Source organism: Carassius gibelio, chromosome A3 (genome assembly GCF_023724105.1).
Source record: "Carassius gibelio isolate Cgi1373 ecotype wild population from Czech Republic chromosome A3, carGib1.2-hapl.c, whole genome shotgun sequence".
Classification (NCBI taxonomy): domain Eukaryota; kingdom Metazoa; phylum Chordata; class Actinopteri; order Cypriniformes; family Cyprinidae; genus Carassius; species Carassius gibelio.
Genome location: NC_068373.1, coordinates 20,226,653 through 20,247,904, shown reverse-complemented (window position 1 = coordinate 20,247,904; position 21,252 = coordinate 20,226,653). Strand labels below are relative to the sequence as shown.

General features: G+C 38.4%; 1 protein-coding gene across 8 annotated transcripts in view; it reads left to right on the top strand.

Moving 5' to 3' along the window:
- Positions 1-21,252, top strand: part of LOC127951437 (G patch domain-containing protein 8) — a 45,328-nt gene that overhangs the window by 10,589 nt on the left and 13,487 nt on the right. For 3 of the 8 annotated variants that reach the window (XM_052549337.1, XM_052549361.1, XM_052549356.1), the window contains exons 2-5: positions 7,186-7,263; positions 9,164-9,199; positions 14,341-14,359; positions 17,667-17,739. In XM_052549337.1, coding sequence (XP_052405297.1) covers positions 17,733-17,739 — 7 coding nt within the window. In that variant the 5' untranslated portion in view covers positions 7,186-7,263; positions 9,164-9,199; positions 14,341-14,359; positions 17,667-17,732. Of the gene's footprint in view, positions 1-7,185; positions 7,264-9,163; positions 9,200-14,340; positions 14,360-17,666; positions 17,740-21,252 lie in introns of those variants that run through there. The other 5 variants (XM_052549338.1, XM_052549340.1, XM_052549329.1 and 2 more) reach the window with 4 other exon arrangements.

Genomic DNA, 21,252 nt, shown 5'->3' with positions numbered 1-21,252 from the left:
TTAGAAAATGATCCGAATAAATGGTGGTTGACATCACAATGCTGCGTGAACTCAACCAATCAGCATGTTTAGCGCCCAAGTCCCGCCCCTGAAAGTTCTGGACCTTTGAAAAAGGACCATCTCGTGAGCAGGGACTTTCTGAGGGCCATTTTTTTTTTACCGAGAACTTTTAGTTCCTGTTTTCTGCGGTGGAAACACACCAAGTACCAGCCCAATGTCCCTAGTTCCAGCGGTGAAAACGTCGCTATAGTAGACTTCATCTTCCTATCGGGGAAGGCACCACATGCATCTGTCATATCGCTCCTCTGCATAATCCTTCTGCCTAAAAATCTCTCCTCTCTAGCTCAGTATTTGCTGTTCTGCTGCCACAACCCACTGTGCTGTGTCAAATCGTGACCCTTCTGAATGCATATTTTTCTTTTTTTGCATCATGTGTAAAAGCACACAGTATTCCGGTTGGATGTTTGTGGGAGTCTGCTATTGAATGTTGTTGCACCCGATAAATGTCAAATTGTATTGTTGAGAGTGAATTTATAATGTTGTTTTTCAGAATTTTTGTAGTGGCCAGTTCTGTTTTAAGCCGTGTGTATGCGGGTGGGTGTGTGCCTGTCATTGGCCTGTCATTGGGACACGTAGACTCCCCGTAGCAGCACACAGAGCCGAAGAGCAATGGTGGTGTACAAAACAGCTGAGAGCTTTAACCAGTTTTATATGCTGTCAGGCTTTTGAGCCGTTTCTGTTTGTATTAAATCAATTTTCTGTACTCATTTGCCATGATCCTGTGCTTCATGAATTTTTTACATTTTTATATCAAGATGAAAAGTTTCAGGTGAATTAAAATCTTAAATTCGGCATTAAATAGAATAAAAAAATATAATGAAAAGTCTAATTAAGACTAATTTTGTTGACACTTTTTTTTTTATTATTATTAGTTTTTTTGACTGGTCTCTAGTTTACATTGTAATACACTCAATGTTTAAAAGGCCAAGGAGGTCCAATGGTTTGGATTTGAGCTGTGGCGCTCGTAGTAGAGACATTCCTGTCTGATCTCATTCAACTGCCTGCAGATTTTCTCCCCCATATAGCGAGTCGCAAAAGATAAAAACAACAAGACAAACTTGGAAAATAGTCTAGATTAACTGACCCATCTTTCTTTAAGGAAAAGATGAGCAGGTGGATTGGAAATCACCAGTGGTGGACAGTAACGGAGTAGCTTTACTTCATTACTGTACTTAAGTACATTTTTCAAGTATCTGTACTTTACTGGAGTAGTTTTATTTTGAGCAACTTTTACTTTTACTTCACTACATTCCAAAGCATAAAATCGTACTTTTTACTTCACTACATTTCATAAAACATATCGTTACTCCCTATATCACGTGCTCCGACACTCAGAAGCGGTGTCTGATTCATCATGAACGAACTGAGTCTTTTCAAAAGAAACTTTTAAATCGGATCGCGAATCGCACCAAACGATTCGTTTACGAATTAGAATGATCCGATTGCAGCTGTTCTGGAGTCGACCACTCACTGATTCAAATGAAACGTTTAGTGCGAGTCAGTAAGAACCGGGAGATCTTGTGAGCGCGCGTGCGTCTGATGTTGCTAAAAGTAAGTTATGTCGACATTTTGGATTAATTATTGTAACTGAAAATCATATTTAGGTCAAAACTGTCAGTTGTTTGAGAACTAAATCCGTTGTAAAGAGAGATCTATTTAAGCCCACTGAAATGCTCGAGTGCAGACGATGCAGACACATCAATTTTAGGTAAAAAAAAAACAACAACAACAAAAACCTTAAAACAACACAGATTAAATACAATAACTCATGCATGTTCAAATTCACCGCTGCCGTAATGTTAACAGTTTTATTAAAATGTCCTATGTGACGTCTGTTTTTATATTGTTTATCGACAGTAACGTTATACATATGTATATTGTTTGGATTAACTAGACGAGTAGACAGACATGAATGTTCATCGTACTGAAAATAAGTAAATATTGTTAGCTGATGCTAACTGTCTAGCTAACAAGCTTGTTGGTGCTAAGTTGATGTAATTTTTATAAATGTCCAAATATTTGTATTCAGCCACATATATATATATATATATATATATATATATATATATATATATATATATATATATATATATATATATATATATATATATATATATATATATATACTAGGGATGCTCATTTCGATTAATTTTCCCGACCGACAACCGCCGCTCCTTAATCGATTATTAACCGTTAACTGATAAGATTATAATATTGAATTTGCATTAAATACAAATAAAATTGACGCGTATCTGTGACCCTTTAAAAAAAATACAAACAATTTTTTTTTTTATCAAAGGGTTTATTTTAACATGCAAAGTGCAAACAGCAGAATACAGAACAGATCTTCAACAGAACCTGGATTCAGTTTAAATTTCTACGCACCTGCAGCATTTCTGACAGTGAGAGAAAAATAGAATAAAATAATAGGCTACAAATAAAAAACAAAATAGGTCTACACTAAATATATTTTTTAAACTTAAATAGCCTAATTAACAAATTAGGATGACAAAAAGAAAACACTGAATCCGTTTGAACGGATCTTTCAAAAACCGGCAATTTTTTTCGAGACTAAGATTTTTCATTAAATAAAAATAGCAGCCCTACCTCAACACCTTGTCTAATTTTTATTTAAAAAAAGCAACATATCAACGTGATGTGGGGTCAGTCTGGAGCGCAGCCTGTTGACAGTTAGACCCGCGGCAGAAAACACCCTCTCCGATGGGACAGATGTACCGGGAATACACAGGTAACGTCTCGCTAGAGTGGCCAGCTTCGGGAAGCGCCTTTCATTTGCTTTCCACCAGTCAAGAGGATTAATATCCAGAGGAGGAGGATCGTCTCTCATGTAGATGTCAACCTCTGCTTCTGGATAATCAGTGGCTTGACGAGGGGTGCTGTAGTCACCTCCCAGGAGCATAATCATGGCGTTGCTTTGGCTGCGGTCTTCATCTTCAGCTTGGGTAGCAGACACTGCTTTCTCATCTCCTTCCGCATTGGCCATTACCAAAGCAGCACACATTTCAATAAGTTTTGCTTTTGCGGCTTCTTTCTCCGTTTGTGCAAAAAAAGGGAGATGTTTATGGCGTGGGTCCAGGACAGAGGCGATCAGCGCAGGTTTGGCCACCAGATCATCCTTGTCAACCTGTGACGAACATATAACCTCCTTATTAATTCAAAACAACGACAATAATAATATGAATAATAAATAATATTTAATAATAATAATAATAACTACCTCCATGCGGCCACTTAAGGACTGCCGAACCTTTGCCTTGAACTCCGTCACTCTGTGGCCGTCATCCTCGGCTCTAATCAGGTGTGTATTCAGCAGGCTAAAGGTGATGGGGTAAATGTTGGAAATTGAAACGTTCTTTTCTGATGACATTATGGTGGTTGCACATTTTAAAGTTTCCAATACGGGCGCAATCTCCTCCATTATTTGCCAGTGTTCGTCTCGTATCTCCAGGGTTCTGGCATCTTGCAGCCTTGTAACTGTTCGGTCAGACAGAACAGCTGTAACAGCCCACCTTTGTTCGAGAAGTCTTCCGAACATGTCACACACCTAGTTCCATCTTGTTTTACAAGACTGAATGAGCTGGTGTTTCGGAAGTTTCATTTGTGATTGTTTATCTTCCAGTGCCTTGGATGCAGGGGTGCTGTGGTTAAAATGCCTAACCAGGCGCCCAGCTGCAATGATGACCCGATGCACGAACACATTAAATCCATCATTTACAGCGAGCTGTAATGTATGAGCAAAACAGGGAACCGAGTCCCAGTTCACCCGTTCCGGAGAGTTTGCAGCCACGATGTTGCGTGCATTGTCATGAACACATGCAGACACTTTCCCATCAAGTCCCCATGTCTCCACCGCATCAATTAGTTTAGCTGCGAGGTTCTCAGCTGTGTGTCTGCTTGGCATACTCTGTGTTAGAAGGACAACTGTATTAACTTGCCAGTCCTCGTCGATGTAGTGACACGTTATTGTTATATAGCTCTCTGTTTTGAGTGCCGTCCAGCAGTCAGTCGTAAGGGCCATAAACTTTGTGCTTTCGAGTTGTGATTTAAGCGATTTTTTTCGCTCCTCAAAACGGGCCTCAATTCTACGGGTAATAGTGCATCTTGATGGGATTTCGTAATTGGGCTCAATATAGCCCAGTAGCTCTTGAAAACCTTCACCACAGACGACACTTATGGGCAAAGTGTCTTTAACTACCATTGAACAGATTCTCTGCGTTATCTCCTCAGATCGCCGTGCATCGCATCTTCTCCCTGATAACATGGAGGGCAAAGTTGGTTGCCCTTCATCACTCGAAGCTTGTGGATGTTTGCTTCGTAAATGGTACTGCATCGTACTTGTGCTACTGCTGTATTTTAATACGGCGCCGCATAATTTACAGGTAACTTCGTCGCCCTTTCTGTTAAAATGATCCCACACAGTGCTTCTTTTCGCTCGCTTCATTTTGCTTCCCTTGCTCGAAAAAAAAATCTTTAGGCATGTGTCACGTGTGTGGTTGCGCGTGCCGACGCGCTCCGTGAGTTAATAAATATAAGCTATAGGCTATAGTAGGCTATTTTATTTTTAAACCATGCAGCAAAAAAAAAAAAAGAACCTTAAAAAAAACGTTTTAAACCGTTTAACTGATAGTATTAATCGGTCAAAATTTTTACTTTCGGTTAACGGTTAAACGGTCAATATGAGCATCCCTAATATATACACATACCTACCTATCTATCTATCTATCTATCTAGATAGATAGATAGATAGATAGATAGATTACATCTGGTTAGAAAAGAAAGGATGTGATGTTCAGAACATGGTAACTACAGTAATTATCAAAGTGGGAAGAGATGCACCCCGTTTGGCCAGGGGTGTTTTTAAACCACAGACAAGATTTGAGAAGGAAAAAATCATTATGAAATTTTTTTATTATTTTTTTCCTTAAAATGTTCTTCCTAACTTCAGGCCTTATTATCATGTCATATATACAGTACAGACCAAATGTTTGGACACACCTTCTCATTCAAAGAGTTTTCTTTATTTTCATGACTATTAAAATAGTAGATTCACGCTGAAGGCATCAAAACTATGAATTAACACATGTGGAATTATATATGGAATTATATACATAACAAAAAAGTGTGAAACAACTGAAAATATGTCATATTGTAGGTTCTTCAAAGTAGCCACCTTTTACTTTGATTACTGCTTTGCACACTCTTGGCATTCTCTTGATGAGCTTCAAGAGGTAGTCACCTGAAATGGTCTTCCAACAGTCTTGAAGGAGTTCCCCGAGAGATGCGTAGCACTTGTTGGCCCTTTTGCCTTCTGTCTGTGGTCCAGCTCACTCCTAAACCATCTCGATTGGGTTCAGGTACAGTGACTGTGGAGGCCAGGTCATGTGGCGCAGCACCCCATCACTCTCCTTCTTAGTCAAATAGCCCTTGATGCCTTCAGTGTGACTCTACAATCTTCATAGTCATGAAAATAAAGAAAACTCTTTGTATGAGTTTTCCAAACTTTTGGTCTGTACTGTAACTTTGATGTTCTGTAAAACAACTAACTTTAAAATACTTTGTTCAACCTGGTGAAGATCAGATGATCATCTCTGGTTTCTCTCAGGTACATCACAGTGTAAGCTTCACAGTGAGCATTACTCTCATCAGCGTAGTCCATATCAACAACAAAAATATATTTTGACTCCATATAGTGGTTATTTTGGAAAAAATCCCAGGTATTTTGAGCAGTAGGATTATAAAAAAATGTGCTAATATAAAATTAAATTAAGTAGCCTATGTAAAATTGCAAACATCTATCTTGCAGTACTTTTTTACTTAAGTACATAAAAAATTTAGTACTTTTGTACTTTCACTTGAGTAAAATTGAAAAAGGAGTAATATTTTACCATATGTATCTGTACTTTTACTCAAGTACTTGATTTGTTTACTTTGTCCACCACTGGAAATCACCCCCCTTCCCTTTTAAGGTGACTTAATTTTTTTCTCATCTGATTAATAAATTTATATATTATTATATTTATATCTGCCTTTTTTCCCTCCCTAATATCGATATTGGTATTGGCCCTAAAAAAACAATATTGGTCAGGCACTAATATTGGCACACATCGGATTTTCTCCCAACTGTTTTTGTCCACTTAAGACTTAAACTGTGTTTCAGTAAATACTCTCCAAGCCGGCCATTTTGGCATATTTGTATATTTGATTGTTTGGATGTGCCAAAAGCTCAAATTGTAATTAACCTGTCCGTTTTGGAGTGTGCAAACATTTCAGCCTGGGGAACAGATTGTGCTTTCAACTTTTTATAAAACATGTCCTGCAATTTAGCAACAGTATAAGATGGCATTTTACAAGAATCACAGATTGTGCGGATTCTGATTTTAAGTTGGGTTTTAGGGAGGAACAAGTGTGCACCCCTGTGAAGGGAAAGTTGCGCTAGAATAAACGCAGCTATAATGCTTGGATGCCATAATAAACACAAATAAATAAATTAGTTTATTAAAACAGCCACAGGCCTAAAGTGTAAGCAGATGTTTGAATGTTTAGTACTCTCTTCTATCATAATTAAGCAGCCGCTTTCATGTTGCACATGCTGAAACTCTTCCGCATAAAAGCCTGATCTAGCTTCTGAATTGTGAATAGCAAAAATGCAAATAGACAAATGTTTTGAAAATGATTGCATATAAAAACAGCTGGCAACTTTTGTTTTGTGAGATAGAATTTGCAAGATAATGTATAAATAACAAAAATAAATGTATGTGTGTGTTCTTAATTTCTCCAGTACCGATAGCAGAATCATTAAGGTCAGAGCTTATCAATCCTCTGGCCTTTTATAGTTTAGCCGATTGAATACCAGGTTTCAGTACCCATCCTTAGATGAATGATCCAGTTAGTCTGAAGTTTAGCTTTGAGCATGAAGCTAAAAATTGGTTCACAATAACTGGATGTCTCTGTTCTATTTGCTCGTTTCCTTTTTTAAGAAAAAAATTGTTTTGTATGTAATTTTATTTTTAGAGGGGAAACGCTAACAGGACATCTTTTATTTTAGCATATGTAATGTTTGCTCTGCTTTAATCTGTCATCTTCCCCATTTCTCTCTCCTCTCAGGGTGGAAATCACTTTGATCAGTATGAGGAAGGTCAGTTGGAGTTGGAACAGGCGTCTTTGGACAAGCCCATAGAATCGGTAAGGCTACACACCTCACTTTGTACTGTTGACTAGAACAGCTGCTTCCTGTGTGTGAGAGTGTGGATGATTGGTCCAGTCAGGGATAGCCCCCCCACCTCAATGGTCAGCCCCTTCCCTTATTTTAGAGAGAATTCAAATCACCTCCTTTACAGTAAATATGTCAGCACTCCCTTTCTGGAGGCCACCGTAGACCCCTTCCCTGTTCTCCACCTGTTCTTCAGTGAACACATCTGGTGTCATCACCTGTGTGACTCTATAATGAAGACATGGGTGAAGGAGATCTGTTGGATTGTACCAATCACTGTGATCAGCTTGTTTTTGTTTTGTTTTTTGATCACAGACGTGAGTGAGTATGGATGGCCTTGTGTTATGTTAGATGGTATTCCACAATGAAGCGTTTTATTTGGACACTTGTTTGAAATGTGAAGTGGATGGCACACTGTGGAAAAGGAAAACGATACAAACAGACATGCGCATGCTATACCTAATTCAACACTGGCGAAACTCTTTGACTGACATACAGATTTTGATCTGTTACCCATGATTGCTTAATTTTATTGGCAACAGCCTTTTACAAGGCCCTCATGATAGCCAAACTATAACAAGTATATCCAGACCACGGTACAGTTAGCCCTCTTTATTTAAAGGTTACACAAGTTAATGAAAACCTGAGGATGATTACAAATACAACAGGTTGACTGCAAAAGATAAACTATAAATCAACCTTGCAATCCAGAAATGACCTTCATTTGTTTATAATATGCTACTGTTCAAATGTTTGATGTCAGTAAGTATATATATATATATATAAATTGTGTTTTTCAACAAGGATTCATTACATTTCTCAAAATGGCAAGTGTAAATGATCAAACATAAAGACTTTTATAATGTTGCAGTAGATTTTTATTTTAAATAAATGCTGTTATTTCTAATCATCAAAGAATTCAGTACAACTGAAAAGCACAACTGTTTTCTACATTAATATTAGTAAGGAATGTGCAAATAATCCTTTAGTATGATTTCTAAAGGATCATGTGACGCTGAAAACTGGAGTAATGATGGCTGAAAATACATTTTAAAATATAACATATATTTTTTGCAACTTTGAGCATAAGACATCATTTAATAATCCAAATAATGTATAGTCTTAGAAAGTTATTATTATCAGAGCATGTGAGCAGAGCATAGCTTCACGAGAGGGTTACGTCATCTTACCAGCGTTGCGCAGTGCAGCTCTACTACACCATTTTAAAGCACAGTAGCGCTATTGCAAGCAGGAGCAAATATGCTACATAGAAATTCTCTTGCTTTTCCGGTGAGCATGTAGAGTTAGGTGCAAAACTCACGGTGCATAAGCCACCAAATAGAGGCTATGTTGTAGGTTTAATGTTGAACTGTAGCAGGCCCTGTAGTTCACTTTGCGCTCCTGCAAATAAACTCCCCTAAACATACAAGGCAAAGAAATAAAACCGCTCAACCATCCCTTCAGAAGATGTGCTTCAAAGTCATCTATGCACACAGACATCCAGTGGTTCAACGTAATTCAACGTCAGATTTGTCAGACTCCGAGTCCGACCTCTGATATGCAAACACAACACCAATTCAGTTACGCAACTGGTCTGTGTGTCTGCTCCATTTGATTCAAACTAGACTGACCTGATTTAGATATGAACCACTTTGTGTGTCATCCACCTCACATAGTGGAGCTAGAGATAGTGTGTGTCTGTTTTGACTGAGAGAAAGTGGTGTGTGTGTGTGTGTGTGTTTGAGCACATTAGGGCCCAGTATCTTGTGTGTGTGTGTTTGTTTTTTTTGTCAGTGTTTGTGTAGGACAGTTTATTTCAGATATTTTCAGTATTGTACACAACTTGGGGTGTTCGACATTTCTCTCCTGCAGCGAATTGGCCCCAATTAGCTAAGCAGCTCTGACCCGGTTTGTATCTGCACGCTCTGCTCTCCTCCTTCTGTCTCTTTAGGGGCTCCTTGTAATGCTTTCTCACTCTCTCTGTCTCTCACCTTTTCTCTATTACTCTCTCTTTCTGTCTCTCCCACTATCGCTCTGTCTCTCTCACCATTCTGTCCCTCTTTCTGTCTCTCCAACACAGTGATTCGGTGTACAGTACCCTCTGTCATTATGTGCTGGCATGGTGCTTGTGCAACTGGGACTGCATTTTTCGCTGACTAGGCATGTAGATAATATCGCAGGCAGCTCTGGTCTCTGTCTCTCTGTCTCGTTCCTCTGGTTCGCTCTGTATTTCAGGGATGTGCGTGCCTGATGCCTCTCCTCCTCTCCATGTTGTCCTTCCTGCTCCAGTTACACTAAGACCCCATGACAAAGGCAAATTTATGTAAACATGATTAGGTAAATTGCCTGAAATTTCCTGTATCTTTATATTCTATTATCAATTCACTTTTTGTAATATAGATGAAAATTAAGTTAAGATGCTGGTGACATCTTTCATGAGATTTGTCCCATATAAAACAACAGTCCTGTCTTTAAAAGCAGGTCTAATGAAAACCACCAGTTTACATTGAAAGGATTATTTTTTTATATGCATTATCATCAGGGCTCAACAATAAGGAAAAAAACTATTTTTCTTTGCCCATTCTGTAGCATTTGCTAGCCTTTATTACAAGTAGTCTTTGGCTTTTAATTATTTAATCATGTCTTATAATCCCTTTTTTTTAATGCAAACTGTAGAAGCATGTTTTCATGTGTCCAGACATGAATTTGGTTTTTTTACATCAAGATTTCTCAGATTTCATGGTCTGATCTATTCTGTATTATTTCGAGCAGCCACCATCCCAGACTGCGGGTCAGCAGAACATGAGAGAGAGCTGGAGAGGTAGCCTGGCTGCCTGCCTGAACCAAACGATTCCCGCTCCTGCACTATTGTCTATGGAGGGGTGTGGATAATAGAGCTGCCACACGCAGTGTTCATGAAGAGCAAAGACGCCACACACAGCAGAAAACGATGGCTGTCACTGTCAATTATTTTACACTCATAATGTTTCCTCAATCACAAAACAACATGAGCTTTCATTTATTTACCACCCATTTCCTCTACTAGATCTAGAGTGTCAGGGCTATTTTCCACCAAACAGCAGTGGTGTATTTATATCACAGAAGTCCAAGCAGCTGGTCCATGGATGGTGACAGCCATCTTAGCATATATGTGTGTGCTTCTTGTTCGAGAGCTGTGTTTGCCATGCTCTTGTTTTTCCCATGCCCCTCCTCTGCCAATCATTGTGTGTGATCTGTAGGCAGCTAGAGGTCTGTGGTAATCGGGATCTTCTCTTATTTTCCCAATATGCTTTTATCTACTCATCCCCTCTTCTTTCTTGCTCTCTCAACACCTTTGTTTGTTTGTTTGCATGTTAAGTCAGTAGCATTAGTTTCTCTCACACACTCCCCTTCATCTACTATGAATCTCAACACTCATCTTCCTTTCTCCCGTTCCCTAACCCAAGGAGATGTGCACTGGGCAGTGACAGTCAAATGACAAGCATCACGTAAATCACACACATCACAGCACAGTAAGTGCGTTTTCTTTTCAGGTTCTGGTAACTTGCAGCGATGGTCATATGAGCTGTGTGACTTCTGAAGGCTGTGAATCCAGTTGCTATTGTTCCTTGGAGCAATAGCAACTGGATGTTTGGGGTCTGGGACCCAAAACATGCACTATATAAATATAAAAAAGAAGCCTTCAGAGTTGCCATCCATTAATCTAGATTGGAGTGATAAACCTGACTGGGTAAATGTACCCCATGAGTGACTATGATTATATATCTCACTGGTACAACAATGTACCGCTCAACAGACCAGAAATTGACACATGCATTATTTAAAACATTCACTTCACACAGTTTAGCTTTGCAACCACATGCACACATATCCCCTTAATGAAGCTCTTAAGTGTGAAAGTAAAACCCAGGAATGTTCTGATGAAAAGGTCAAGGTTTGCCATTTCGAGACCGCACTGACCTGTTGTTCTGCTTGTTAAGCTCTGATGTAACACATACTGTTTCCGGGTCCAAGCCTCCACTCCGTTTCGGTTGAGAATATTATCCTAACAGCCATGAATGAGGACTATTTATTTATAGCACACATTTAAGTTAAGCTTTTATAAATGCACTCTCTTGGCTTGCGGCATCCCAGTCACCAATATTTTAATGATTCGGAAAAGATGAATCAATCTGTCTGACCAACAGAGATTTCACTATGGTGATAAAAGTAAGAATAATGATATTTTTGCAGTATTGCACACATTTGATAGAGTGCTCAGACCCCAAAATGGTTACATGTGACATCAGTCTTAACAAGCAGATAGCTGAGATGTGTTTTCCATCAACTTTGTTGACAGTCACCCTTTTTTTTATTGGAAAGTTAAGAGGATTAATGTTCACCAGAAATAGAAAATTCTCATTTGCTCAACCTCAAGTTGTTCCAAATCAAGAGTTTCTTTCTTCTGCTGAGTTCAAAAGAAGATATTTTGATGAATGTGGGTACTCAAACAGTTGCTGGTCCCTATTGACTATTGAAAAATATTCTTGTATAAAAACCAGCTAAAATACATTAAGAAACACAGCTCACTTTTTAAGCAAATTTTTGTTGGGTTTTAAAGCATGCAGTCATATGTTTTAAATTAGTAGTTTTGTAAAATTAAATAACCTTAACCTTGCTCTAGCGTAATTTGTTTTCAAATGTCTCTTGGTTTGATATTTTGCTCTCAAATTCGGTTACATTCAGACATTAAATTATGGCTGAAATACAGTGCATTTGTGGCCACAAATAGGCTCATTTTCCAACTCCCCTAGAGTTAAACAGTTGAGTTTTACCATTTTTGAATCTTCAGCCGATCTCCAGGGCTGGAGGTCTTCGGGTCTTTTAACTTAGCTTAGCATAGATCATTGAATCGAATTATACCATTTGCATCTTGCTCAAAAATCACCAAAGAGCGTCTATATTTTTCCCTATTTAAAATTTGAATCTTCTGTAGTACTCAAAATGAATAGTTGGGAGCAGCAGGCGCAGTGATATTACACAGCGCCTGACTATAGTCCCCAGCAACTCTGCTATTGCTGCAACTACACAAACTAGCCGGGGAATATTTTCAGGCACTGCATAATATCACTGCACCTGCTGCACCCATGGTACAGCAGCAAAGTTCCTTAATTGTTACGTCGGAATGATAATATAGTTTCTAGACACATCGGCCTAGAACATCGCAACTTTTCATTTTCTGTCGGTCTTAGTACACGATGTAACTAGAGAAGAGTCAAGTTTTAAAAAGGAAAAATCTAAAAACTCTTTGGTCATTTTTGAGCAATGCTAACTGTCTAATCCGATTCAATGATATATGCTAAGCTAAGCTAAAAGTGCTACGGCCAGACCCGGAGATCAGCTGAATGGATTCGAAAATGGTAAAACTCAACGGTTTATCTCTAGAGAAGTTGGAAAATGAGCCTATATTCAAAAAAGTGGAGTGTTCCTTTAAGACAGAGAAGTGAATGTGACATTAAAAAGCCATTCTGCCATCTTCCCAATTTGGTCCTGATCAGTTTACACATTGTGTTGGTAAGGAAAGGGAATGTGTTAAATTTCCCTCTCCCCCTCTCTTCCATCAGCACAGTGATGCAACACCAGCTGTCCAGGTCCCCAAACAAACACCCACCCCCTCCCCCCAAAAAACTCAACTGGCCTATTACCTTACCTCAACTTGTTAACACGTTCCCGATGTGATCTCTCTGTCTCTTTTTGGTTATTTCTCTGATTAAAGGACTGACCTTTTGGTGTCCAGCTATAGAGCATGAAGGTCAGCATGAACATTGTCACCTTACAAAGTGTTTCATTATCAGCCACCACTGAAGCCCCTTTCACACTGCACGTCGGACCCAGCATATTGCCGGAACTTTGCTGGGTCGCCTTCTGTGTGAAAGCAACCACGTCCCGGGATTGATTCCCGCATTGAACCCGGGTCGGGGACCTAGTAACATTGGACGAGCACTGTGTGAACAAAAGCCAGATCTAATGCCTTGTCAAAGTGATGACGCGCGTTATCACGCGACTCTTTTACCTGCTGTTTTGAAGGAAGATCAACGTTCGCGACGAAAAAATATATGCAAACTGTAATGAAGCAGAGACCAGTTAGTTCCTCACTTTCCGTGCTGATGCAGAGATCGTTCGCTTGCTTCAGTGAAAGTATAACGTGCCTAGCGTTTTCGATTCGTACATTACGCGTCATGTGTCGTTACGGGATCTTTACGGGTTGTGTGTGAAAGCACGCACATATCCCGGGTAATCACTGGCAGTGTGAAAGTGCAAAATCTAGCGACCCGGGAACAATTGCCGGAAAACTTTACCCGTGTATTTGCCAGAATGGCAGTGTGAAAGGGGCTTGACTGACTCTTAACAGTTATTTGATGTGACATTTCAATTGGTCACTGAGACATTTCCTAGTGTGGTGATATTAAGGTGTTTTTTATTTCCAATATATCAGAGTAATGGTTTTTATGCAAATCGAGAGAGCAAATGCTGTTTTCATTTACTTATTTTCGCATTAAGTATTAGAAATGGGTGGTTATTTATATTTTATTTATTAAATAACATGTTTTTGTAACCGCTATTGTGAATTTCCCATGGTTCAGTATTGCATATTCCAAAGTCAAATTTAGTGTGATCTCATTCTCCGAGACTCCGTTTCAAGCTTGTCTTAATGAAGCTGTCACAAACACCTACATGTTGGAAATGCACTAGCTGCCCTGCACATCTCTGTCCTGTTTTAATTTAATTCCACCTTTCTCTCCCTCTGTCACTCCCTGCTATTACTATGTTGATAACATCACTCTCTACCACAATTTTCTTGTGGGAGTTTGTCTGTTTGGACAATATAACATTCTTAATGTTGTTTTTAAAGATCATTTTATATGAATTAACTGCCAGTTAGTGGATGTGTAGATGTGTGAATTCACTGTGGTAATGTAGTGGATCAAAGAGACAGTGTGACCAGTAGAAAGCTGTAGAGATTGGCCAGTTTCTTCAGTTTGTGTGACGTTTGACTGTTCTTTTGACAGCCCAGGGTTTAAAAGCCAGGTTCGTATGGACATGTTTTCACTCCACTTGCACTGCTGTTGGATTCTTCGGCGTTGTTGCTCTCCATCTGTCTGTTTTATTTTAGTGCATTCATCCCTTTGTCCCCACAAAACCCACCCGCCTCCCACGTCTGCCTGACATGCCATTCACGCAGCCGGAGATTGGCCTCTGGCCACGTTTGACTGATTCTGATTGGCTAATATGAAGAATTAGACTAAACTAAGACCGCTCTCTTCATCAAGTTTGATATCTCTTGATCTAATGATCTCCTGTTCGGGAAAGAGGAGTTCACAATTGCTATGTAAAGTGCTCCACTCAGCAGGAAGAGGTAATATTAGGTCAGCCCAACACACACACCCTGTTTAGATTCTCCTTCAGTCCTCAGAATGATGAAATGCTGTGTATAGTTAGCAGAGGATGCTGCAGAGCCACTGCATTGCAGGCCTTTTGGGCTGGGCTTACTGCAAGTGCTTCTGCACTGCTGATAAACCAAAGATCCTGGGACTTGCACTCTTTCGATGCTGCAGTCTGTCTTCTCGTCTGTAAGCAGTGAGCTCATGTGATTAATTCTGTTTTAACGTTGTATTTTTGAGTCCCTTGCTGCAGCTGGCCATATGCTGGTTTTGATGTGCACTCTGTGGTCTCCTCTGCAGACTGTAAATAACAGAAAAGGAAATGATCATTATCATAAGGTCTTGTTCCTTTTTTCATCTCTGTAATTTAAATGGAAGAACATGCACACAAATGTTTGGATGTCCAGAGGCTCAAAAGGGAATTTTGTACAAGACAAGCATTAGTCCAGCTCCCCATGCTCGAACCATCTGGATAAAACTTTTCCATGTTCTTTCACCACATACAAATGTATGAAGGTATGAAACAAACGTTTGAGCTGAGATATAAATGAACTGAAGATTTAACACTATTGTTCAACATGGATTACTTTGAGATATGTAAAAGGAGAGACCGACCAACATTCATTCTGTATGACCAATAAGATATTGATTGTTTGGGTATGATAGCCAACATGCAGAACTAATTTTTAAGTAATTGTCAGTTCTGCTTTTTGACATAATACATTTATTTATATATTTATATATATATAATTAAAACATTATTACTAGTTGCTGTGAGATACATACTACCATTCAGAAGATTGGGATTTTCATATCGAAATTATATTTTAAATTGTAATAATATTTCACCATACTAACGTTTTGCAGTTTTGAATCAAATAAATGTGCTTAAGAGAGTTAAGCCAAAAACATTGAAATGATCAACCCGCTAATTTTTGAATGTAGTATACAAATAAAAATTCACATGCAAAAAGTGTAGTTTTTATACAGACAGCAGTGCCCAGAGGAAATGTAACTTACATAAGGTTCTGGTTTAACGTACAGTAGTGTAGTATACATTTTGGGCACTACGGTTTAGAAACCCATAAAATGGCATGCTTGATTATTGGTTTATGTAACAGCTAATTTTCATACCCTTTTGTTTAATTTCTTAAGGTGAGATGAACTTAGGAAATGGTCTTCTCAAATTTGCCACAGGTTTTCTAATTTCAGTCTAATGTAATCATAACCCACTTGTTTAGGGAGTTGGGGACTTCTCAGGAGGCCTATTGCAATAGCCCTGTTAAATAAATGGAAAAATATGATTAAATGCCAGTAGCAATCTTAAAACCAAAGCAAGGAAAATAAATGGAGTAGCTATATAAAACAAGCTTTGTGGACTGATGACTTTATTGTTATGTATTTTTTTAATAATCAACATCCAATTTGGCCAGACTGCTGAAGAACGTGACAAACAATAGGCAGTGCTAATGAAAAGTGGGTGTGTCTTGTGGGGATGAGCACTTCCTCCCTACCCATAATGCTGTAACCTAGTTCTTGCTCCACTCATCGCCTCTCACACAGCACTCATGGCTGCTCCATCTTATGCTCACCCTCTGTAGGTTGTGACATCTGTTTAGATGACCTTGTGCATCATGCTCAGCCTCATCTCGAACAACATCCCGAGCTATGTGCTGCCCTCTCCCTCCCTGTGTATGCATACTACTACTATACAGACATGACTAACACCGCCGTTTCTTTTTGTTAAAAGTGGTTTAACAAAAAGCTGCATGCTGGTTAATGGTTTTTGTTTTCATCGCTTTCGTTTTTGTTCATAATGGCCTTTATTCGTGGTGTGTGTGTGTGTGTATAGATAAGTATTTTTTTTTCTCTCAATGCACATTTATTTTTCTTTATGGTTGTATCAGATAAAAAATATATATGACTTTAAGCTTGATTTTTTTTTTTCTTGCATTTTCATATCCCCCTCCCCTCCAATATTTGTATTATTATTATAATTTTTATATTTATAAAGCATCAGATCAGTATGTAAAATGCAAACACGCACTCACCCACATGCAGATCGGGCCTCTCAATGGTAACCTGAGGCCTCCCTCTTTCTCCACTTTACTTTTTGTCTCTTTGTAAATCTGTCGGTCTGACTGTCTCGCTCCTTGATCTCCTCCTTTCGCTCTCGGTACAGCTGAACAATTTTTTTTATTTTTTTTTTTTTATTATTTTTTTTGTGGTGCCTCTTGTCATGATGATGAACTCACATAAAGCTTGTGAAAGTGTTTGGTTTTTATGTGTATGCAAGCTTTATGTCTGTGCCGTTACTTCCCCCTTAGTTGATTGTGTATTAATCTCCCTCTCTGAGACCGTATATATATATATATATATATATATATATATATATATATATATATATATATATATATATATATATATATATATATATATATATATATATATATATATATATATATATATATATATATATATAACATTATGTCCCTCCCTCCTTTGAGACTGAAAGTGAATTAGTAAACTCAGAGGTTGGTAGCATTTACATCCCTTTTCATTTAGCTGTTACCTCCACTAGTTCTATTGAGAAATGCCCCATTTAAGCTATAGATTAGAGGTCAGACTATAGACTTTAGTATGAAGTTGGGTTCAATTAATCCTGCACAGAAACAGATGTGCCTTATTACAGAGCCAGAGACTTTTCCTCTTCTTGTTCTTTCTTTCTCCCTCTGTTCTTCCTCCCTCTCTTTCCCCTTCTGCACCCCATCTAACAAGGAGTTTAAAGGTGTAGCAGATGTTGCTATTGTTGATGACAGTGATAGAAGATGTTTTGACAGTTGGACTGGCCACCACATGTACTTATGACTGAGTGAGTGTGTGCGTGTGTGTGAGGAAAGCATTTCTTATTATTGGAATATTGTGGTCTTTCTTTCCTCTCTTCCTCACATCAGGATAACATTGGGCACCGGCTCCTACAGAAACATGGCTGGAAGTTGGGTCAAGGCCTGGGCAAAACCATGCAGGGTAAGCAAGCAACCTTATCTATCAAACTCCGTCTCTCCTACTCTTTCTCTCTCTTGATTTCCACCCAACAGCATCGATGCCCTATGGTTTGATCCGTTGTAAAAATGTATTCTTTCTTTTCTGATTTCTCTCTCTATTCTGTTCCAGCACACCCATTTGTATTCCTCATTTGTACTGACACGAATGTCTATGTGAGGAATGAGTTTGTTTGGACTGTAGTGTTGATATATACAGTGAATGGGGGAAGACAGGGTGCGATGGATAGAGGAAGGAGTTGGTAGATGGGGAGGCATCAGATAAGCACTGAGTGTGCTAGCTTTCCTGTGGAGCTTTATGGTCTAGAGTAGATATGGACATGAGATGGGCATTTGAGTAATTTTGTAGTCGAGTATTGTAACACACAAAAAAATATATTGGTTAATCAATCCTCCTAGGCTGTTTGGATTTTATCAGTTACAATTTTGATTATTAAATGAAAATGGTTTCCTAAATCGGAGTCATTCAGACTTGATGACTTTTTAGATACAGAAAAGCAAAACAATAAACTAAAAAAAAAAAAAAAAAAAAAGCCAAACTTTTACCATTTACCGTATTTTCCGGACTATAAGTCACAATTTTTTTCATAGTTTGGCTGGTCCTGTGACTAATAGTCAGGTGCGACTTATTTATCAAAATTAATTTGACATGAACCAAGAGAAATGAACCAAGAGGAAACATTACCGTCTACAGCCGCGAGAGGGCGCTCTATGCTACTTAGTGCTCCTGTAGCCTACACTGAAAACATAGAGCGCCCTCTCGTGGCTGTAGATGGTAATGTTTTCTCTTGGTTCTTGGTTAAAAAAAAAATGCGACTCAAAGTCCAGTGTGACTTATGTTTTTTTCCTCATCATGACGTATTTTTGGACTGATGCGACTTATAGTCCAAAAAATACGGTAGTCCAAATTAAGCTACCATGGGACATGAATGGGAAATATATGAAACATCCAGAGTGCAAAAGATTCATATCCACCCAAAAGTTACACTTTTTTTTCTGTTTGCAAGGGGAAACAGTTGCAAAATTGTATTGTTACTACTTCACAGAAGGTGCGAGCACTACTTCATAGAACAGCCAAGGTGTGGCCATTTCTGAACAGCTTAGGAGAGTTCAATTTCAACTGTCAGTTTAAAATATATGTAGCCTATTCATTAAAGAATTAAGGGATTGATTCAGTGGGAAGTGTTTCTACTACTTGACTGCTCAATTACTCATGAACATCCCTGATATGGACAGACATGTTTTTATGTAGCCCAGGATCAAAGAGAAACCAAAACACAAACGGTCATGAGATCTTCTTGATCATACCAGGTAAAAGCATTCATTTACTTTGTGTTCTTTTGTAGTGCCATTGTTGAGGAAGATCAGCTCTTTCGTTTCTTTCTCCTTCCCTCTGTCCTCTCCCAGTTCCCCTTTTACTTTCTCCCCTGCACTTGACTTGTGGCCTACAGAATGTCAGTGATGCTGTATTCATGCAGTCTTGTTGTTGTTTGCATGTGTGTGAGAAAGTAATATATAACATGCACATGAGCCATTCTTCCCTACGGAAGCGAAAAAAAAGGAGAGTTTTAGGTTTAATGTAGACTTTTCTTAAGCACATTGTAACAGTTTGGCACTTGTTAGGAAGCACAGTTACTTGGAAGGGAGTGTCTTATTTGGACAAGGACAGAGTAGATGCTTAAATTTCCCCCAAGACACAGAAACATTAGACCGCTATAGACCGCTCTGTTTTTGGTCATTACCTCATGCTGATGCAGTCATTGGCAAACCAAGATCAGGAGTTTCTGAGACACACGAACACATCAGTCCCCTCAGGATGCATGTGTGCTGCAGTCACGCTGCAAAGCCTGCATGAAATAAAGCACACAATGAGGAATGCTAGCATGCGTTGATGTCTAGATATCTGAGCACATTTCAACAGGAGGAAAGAATTGTGATGTTCTAGTGGTCTTGATCTCTTTCTTTTGTTCTTTTCCTTTATTTCACACTACAACTTAAAACCGTGTGGAAGGTTTTGTTTGTTTGCACAGAAACATGAAAACACCCTCATGTTTCAGTAAATTGATGTGCCCACATGTAAATCAATACGATCTGTTCTCAACGCAAGGTTAAAGGCAAATCCAGCTGCCTTTCTGACATGCTGCCTTTTTACAATGACCTTTGAAGATCGTTTTAGCAGAAGGTTTTGAAGTCAGCGTTGTGTAAAAGCCTAAGATCTTAATTCAGTACTCAGTGTGCATAAAAGGGAAAGGCATCTGCTTTAATTGTTTTCAGTAAACACTTCCCTCATAAATTTATGAAAGAAATTACTATTTTTATTCAGCAAGGATGCTATAAATTGATCAAAAGTGACCTTTAAGACATTTATAATGTTGCAGAATTTTTCTATTAAAAAAAAAATATTTTGAACTTTATGAAATCCTGAAAAATGTATCAGTTTCCACAAAAATTTTAAGCAGCCAAACTGTTTTCAAGATTATAAAATAAAAATAATTGATTTCTGACTCATCTGTGAAGAGTAGGAAGAAATTGCATTTTATAATATATTAAAATAGAAAACGGTTGTCATAAATTATGATAACGCCTCACAATATTGTTTTTAGGGATGCATCAGGGACTCAGAATCAGTATTGACTCCGATACTAGCATTTTCCTGCGGATCGGGTTATCGGACTGATCCAAATCCGATATTGTGCGTATACTATTATGTACTTGTTGAGCCCCACGAAAGGCACAAAAACATTATTAAAAAAAAAAGATTTTGTGCACTATATTTCAAGTGTTCTGAAGCTGTTCCATGTGAGGCACAGATTAATATTTAAGTCATTAAATTCAAGTTCACATTAAACTTTTCTTTCCACTGTGGCTTTCTGTCATTCTCCATTCAGCAATCAAACTGCGTGTCATGTTCGGTTACTATAGTCAAAACGATGAAACTCTCTTTAAGTGCGCACAGTAACTGAGGTTTAAAACTGTTAAAAGAAAAGGCTCAAACTAATGAACCGATTTTATACACTACGTATTAATATCTCTTCCCTTCAAAGTTTTCTACGGAGGGCTTTGTAGCCTGCGCACTTTGAATCTGCGTTGTTTCAACAAATCATTCTGTGCATAAGATGTGCATAAGTGCTCTCTGCCACCATTGGTGCCTTTAGTATTATAATACTTTTCTGGGCAATGAAAGATTATTAATATAGTGTTTCTGGTTCTGTCCTATCTATCATATGTTGTTGCCTTCATTACTGTGCTATACATTTAAAAGAAATGTATAGCATTTCTTTTAAATGTATAGATTTACAAATCTCAAACTTTATATTCAAAATTTTATTCGCAATAGAATATAGATAACATATCAAATGTTGAAAGTGAGACATTTTGAAATTTCATACCAAATATTGGCTCATTTTGGATTTCACGAGAGCTACACATTCCAAAAAAGTTGGGACAGGTAGCAATAAGAAGCCGGAAAAGTTAAATG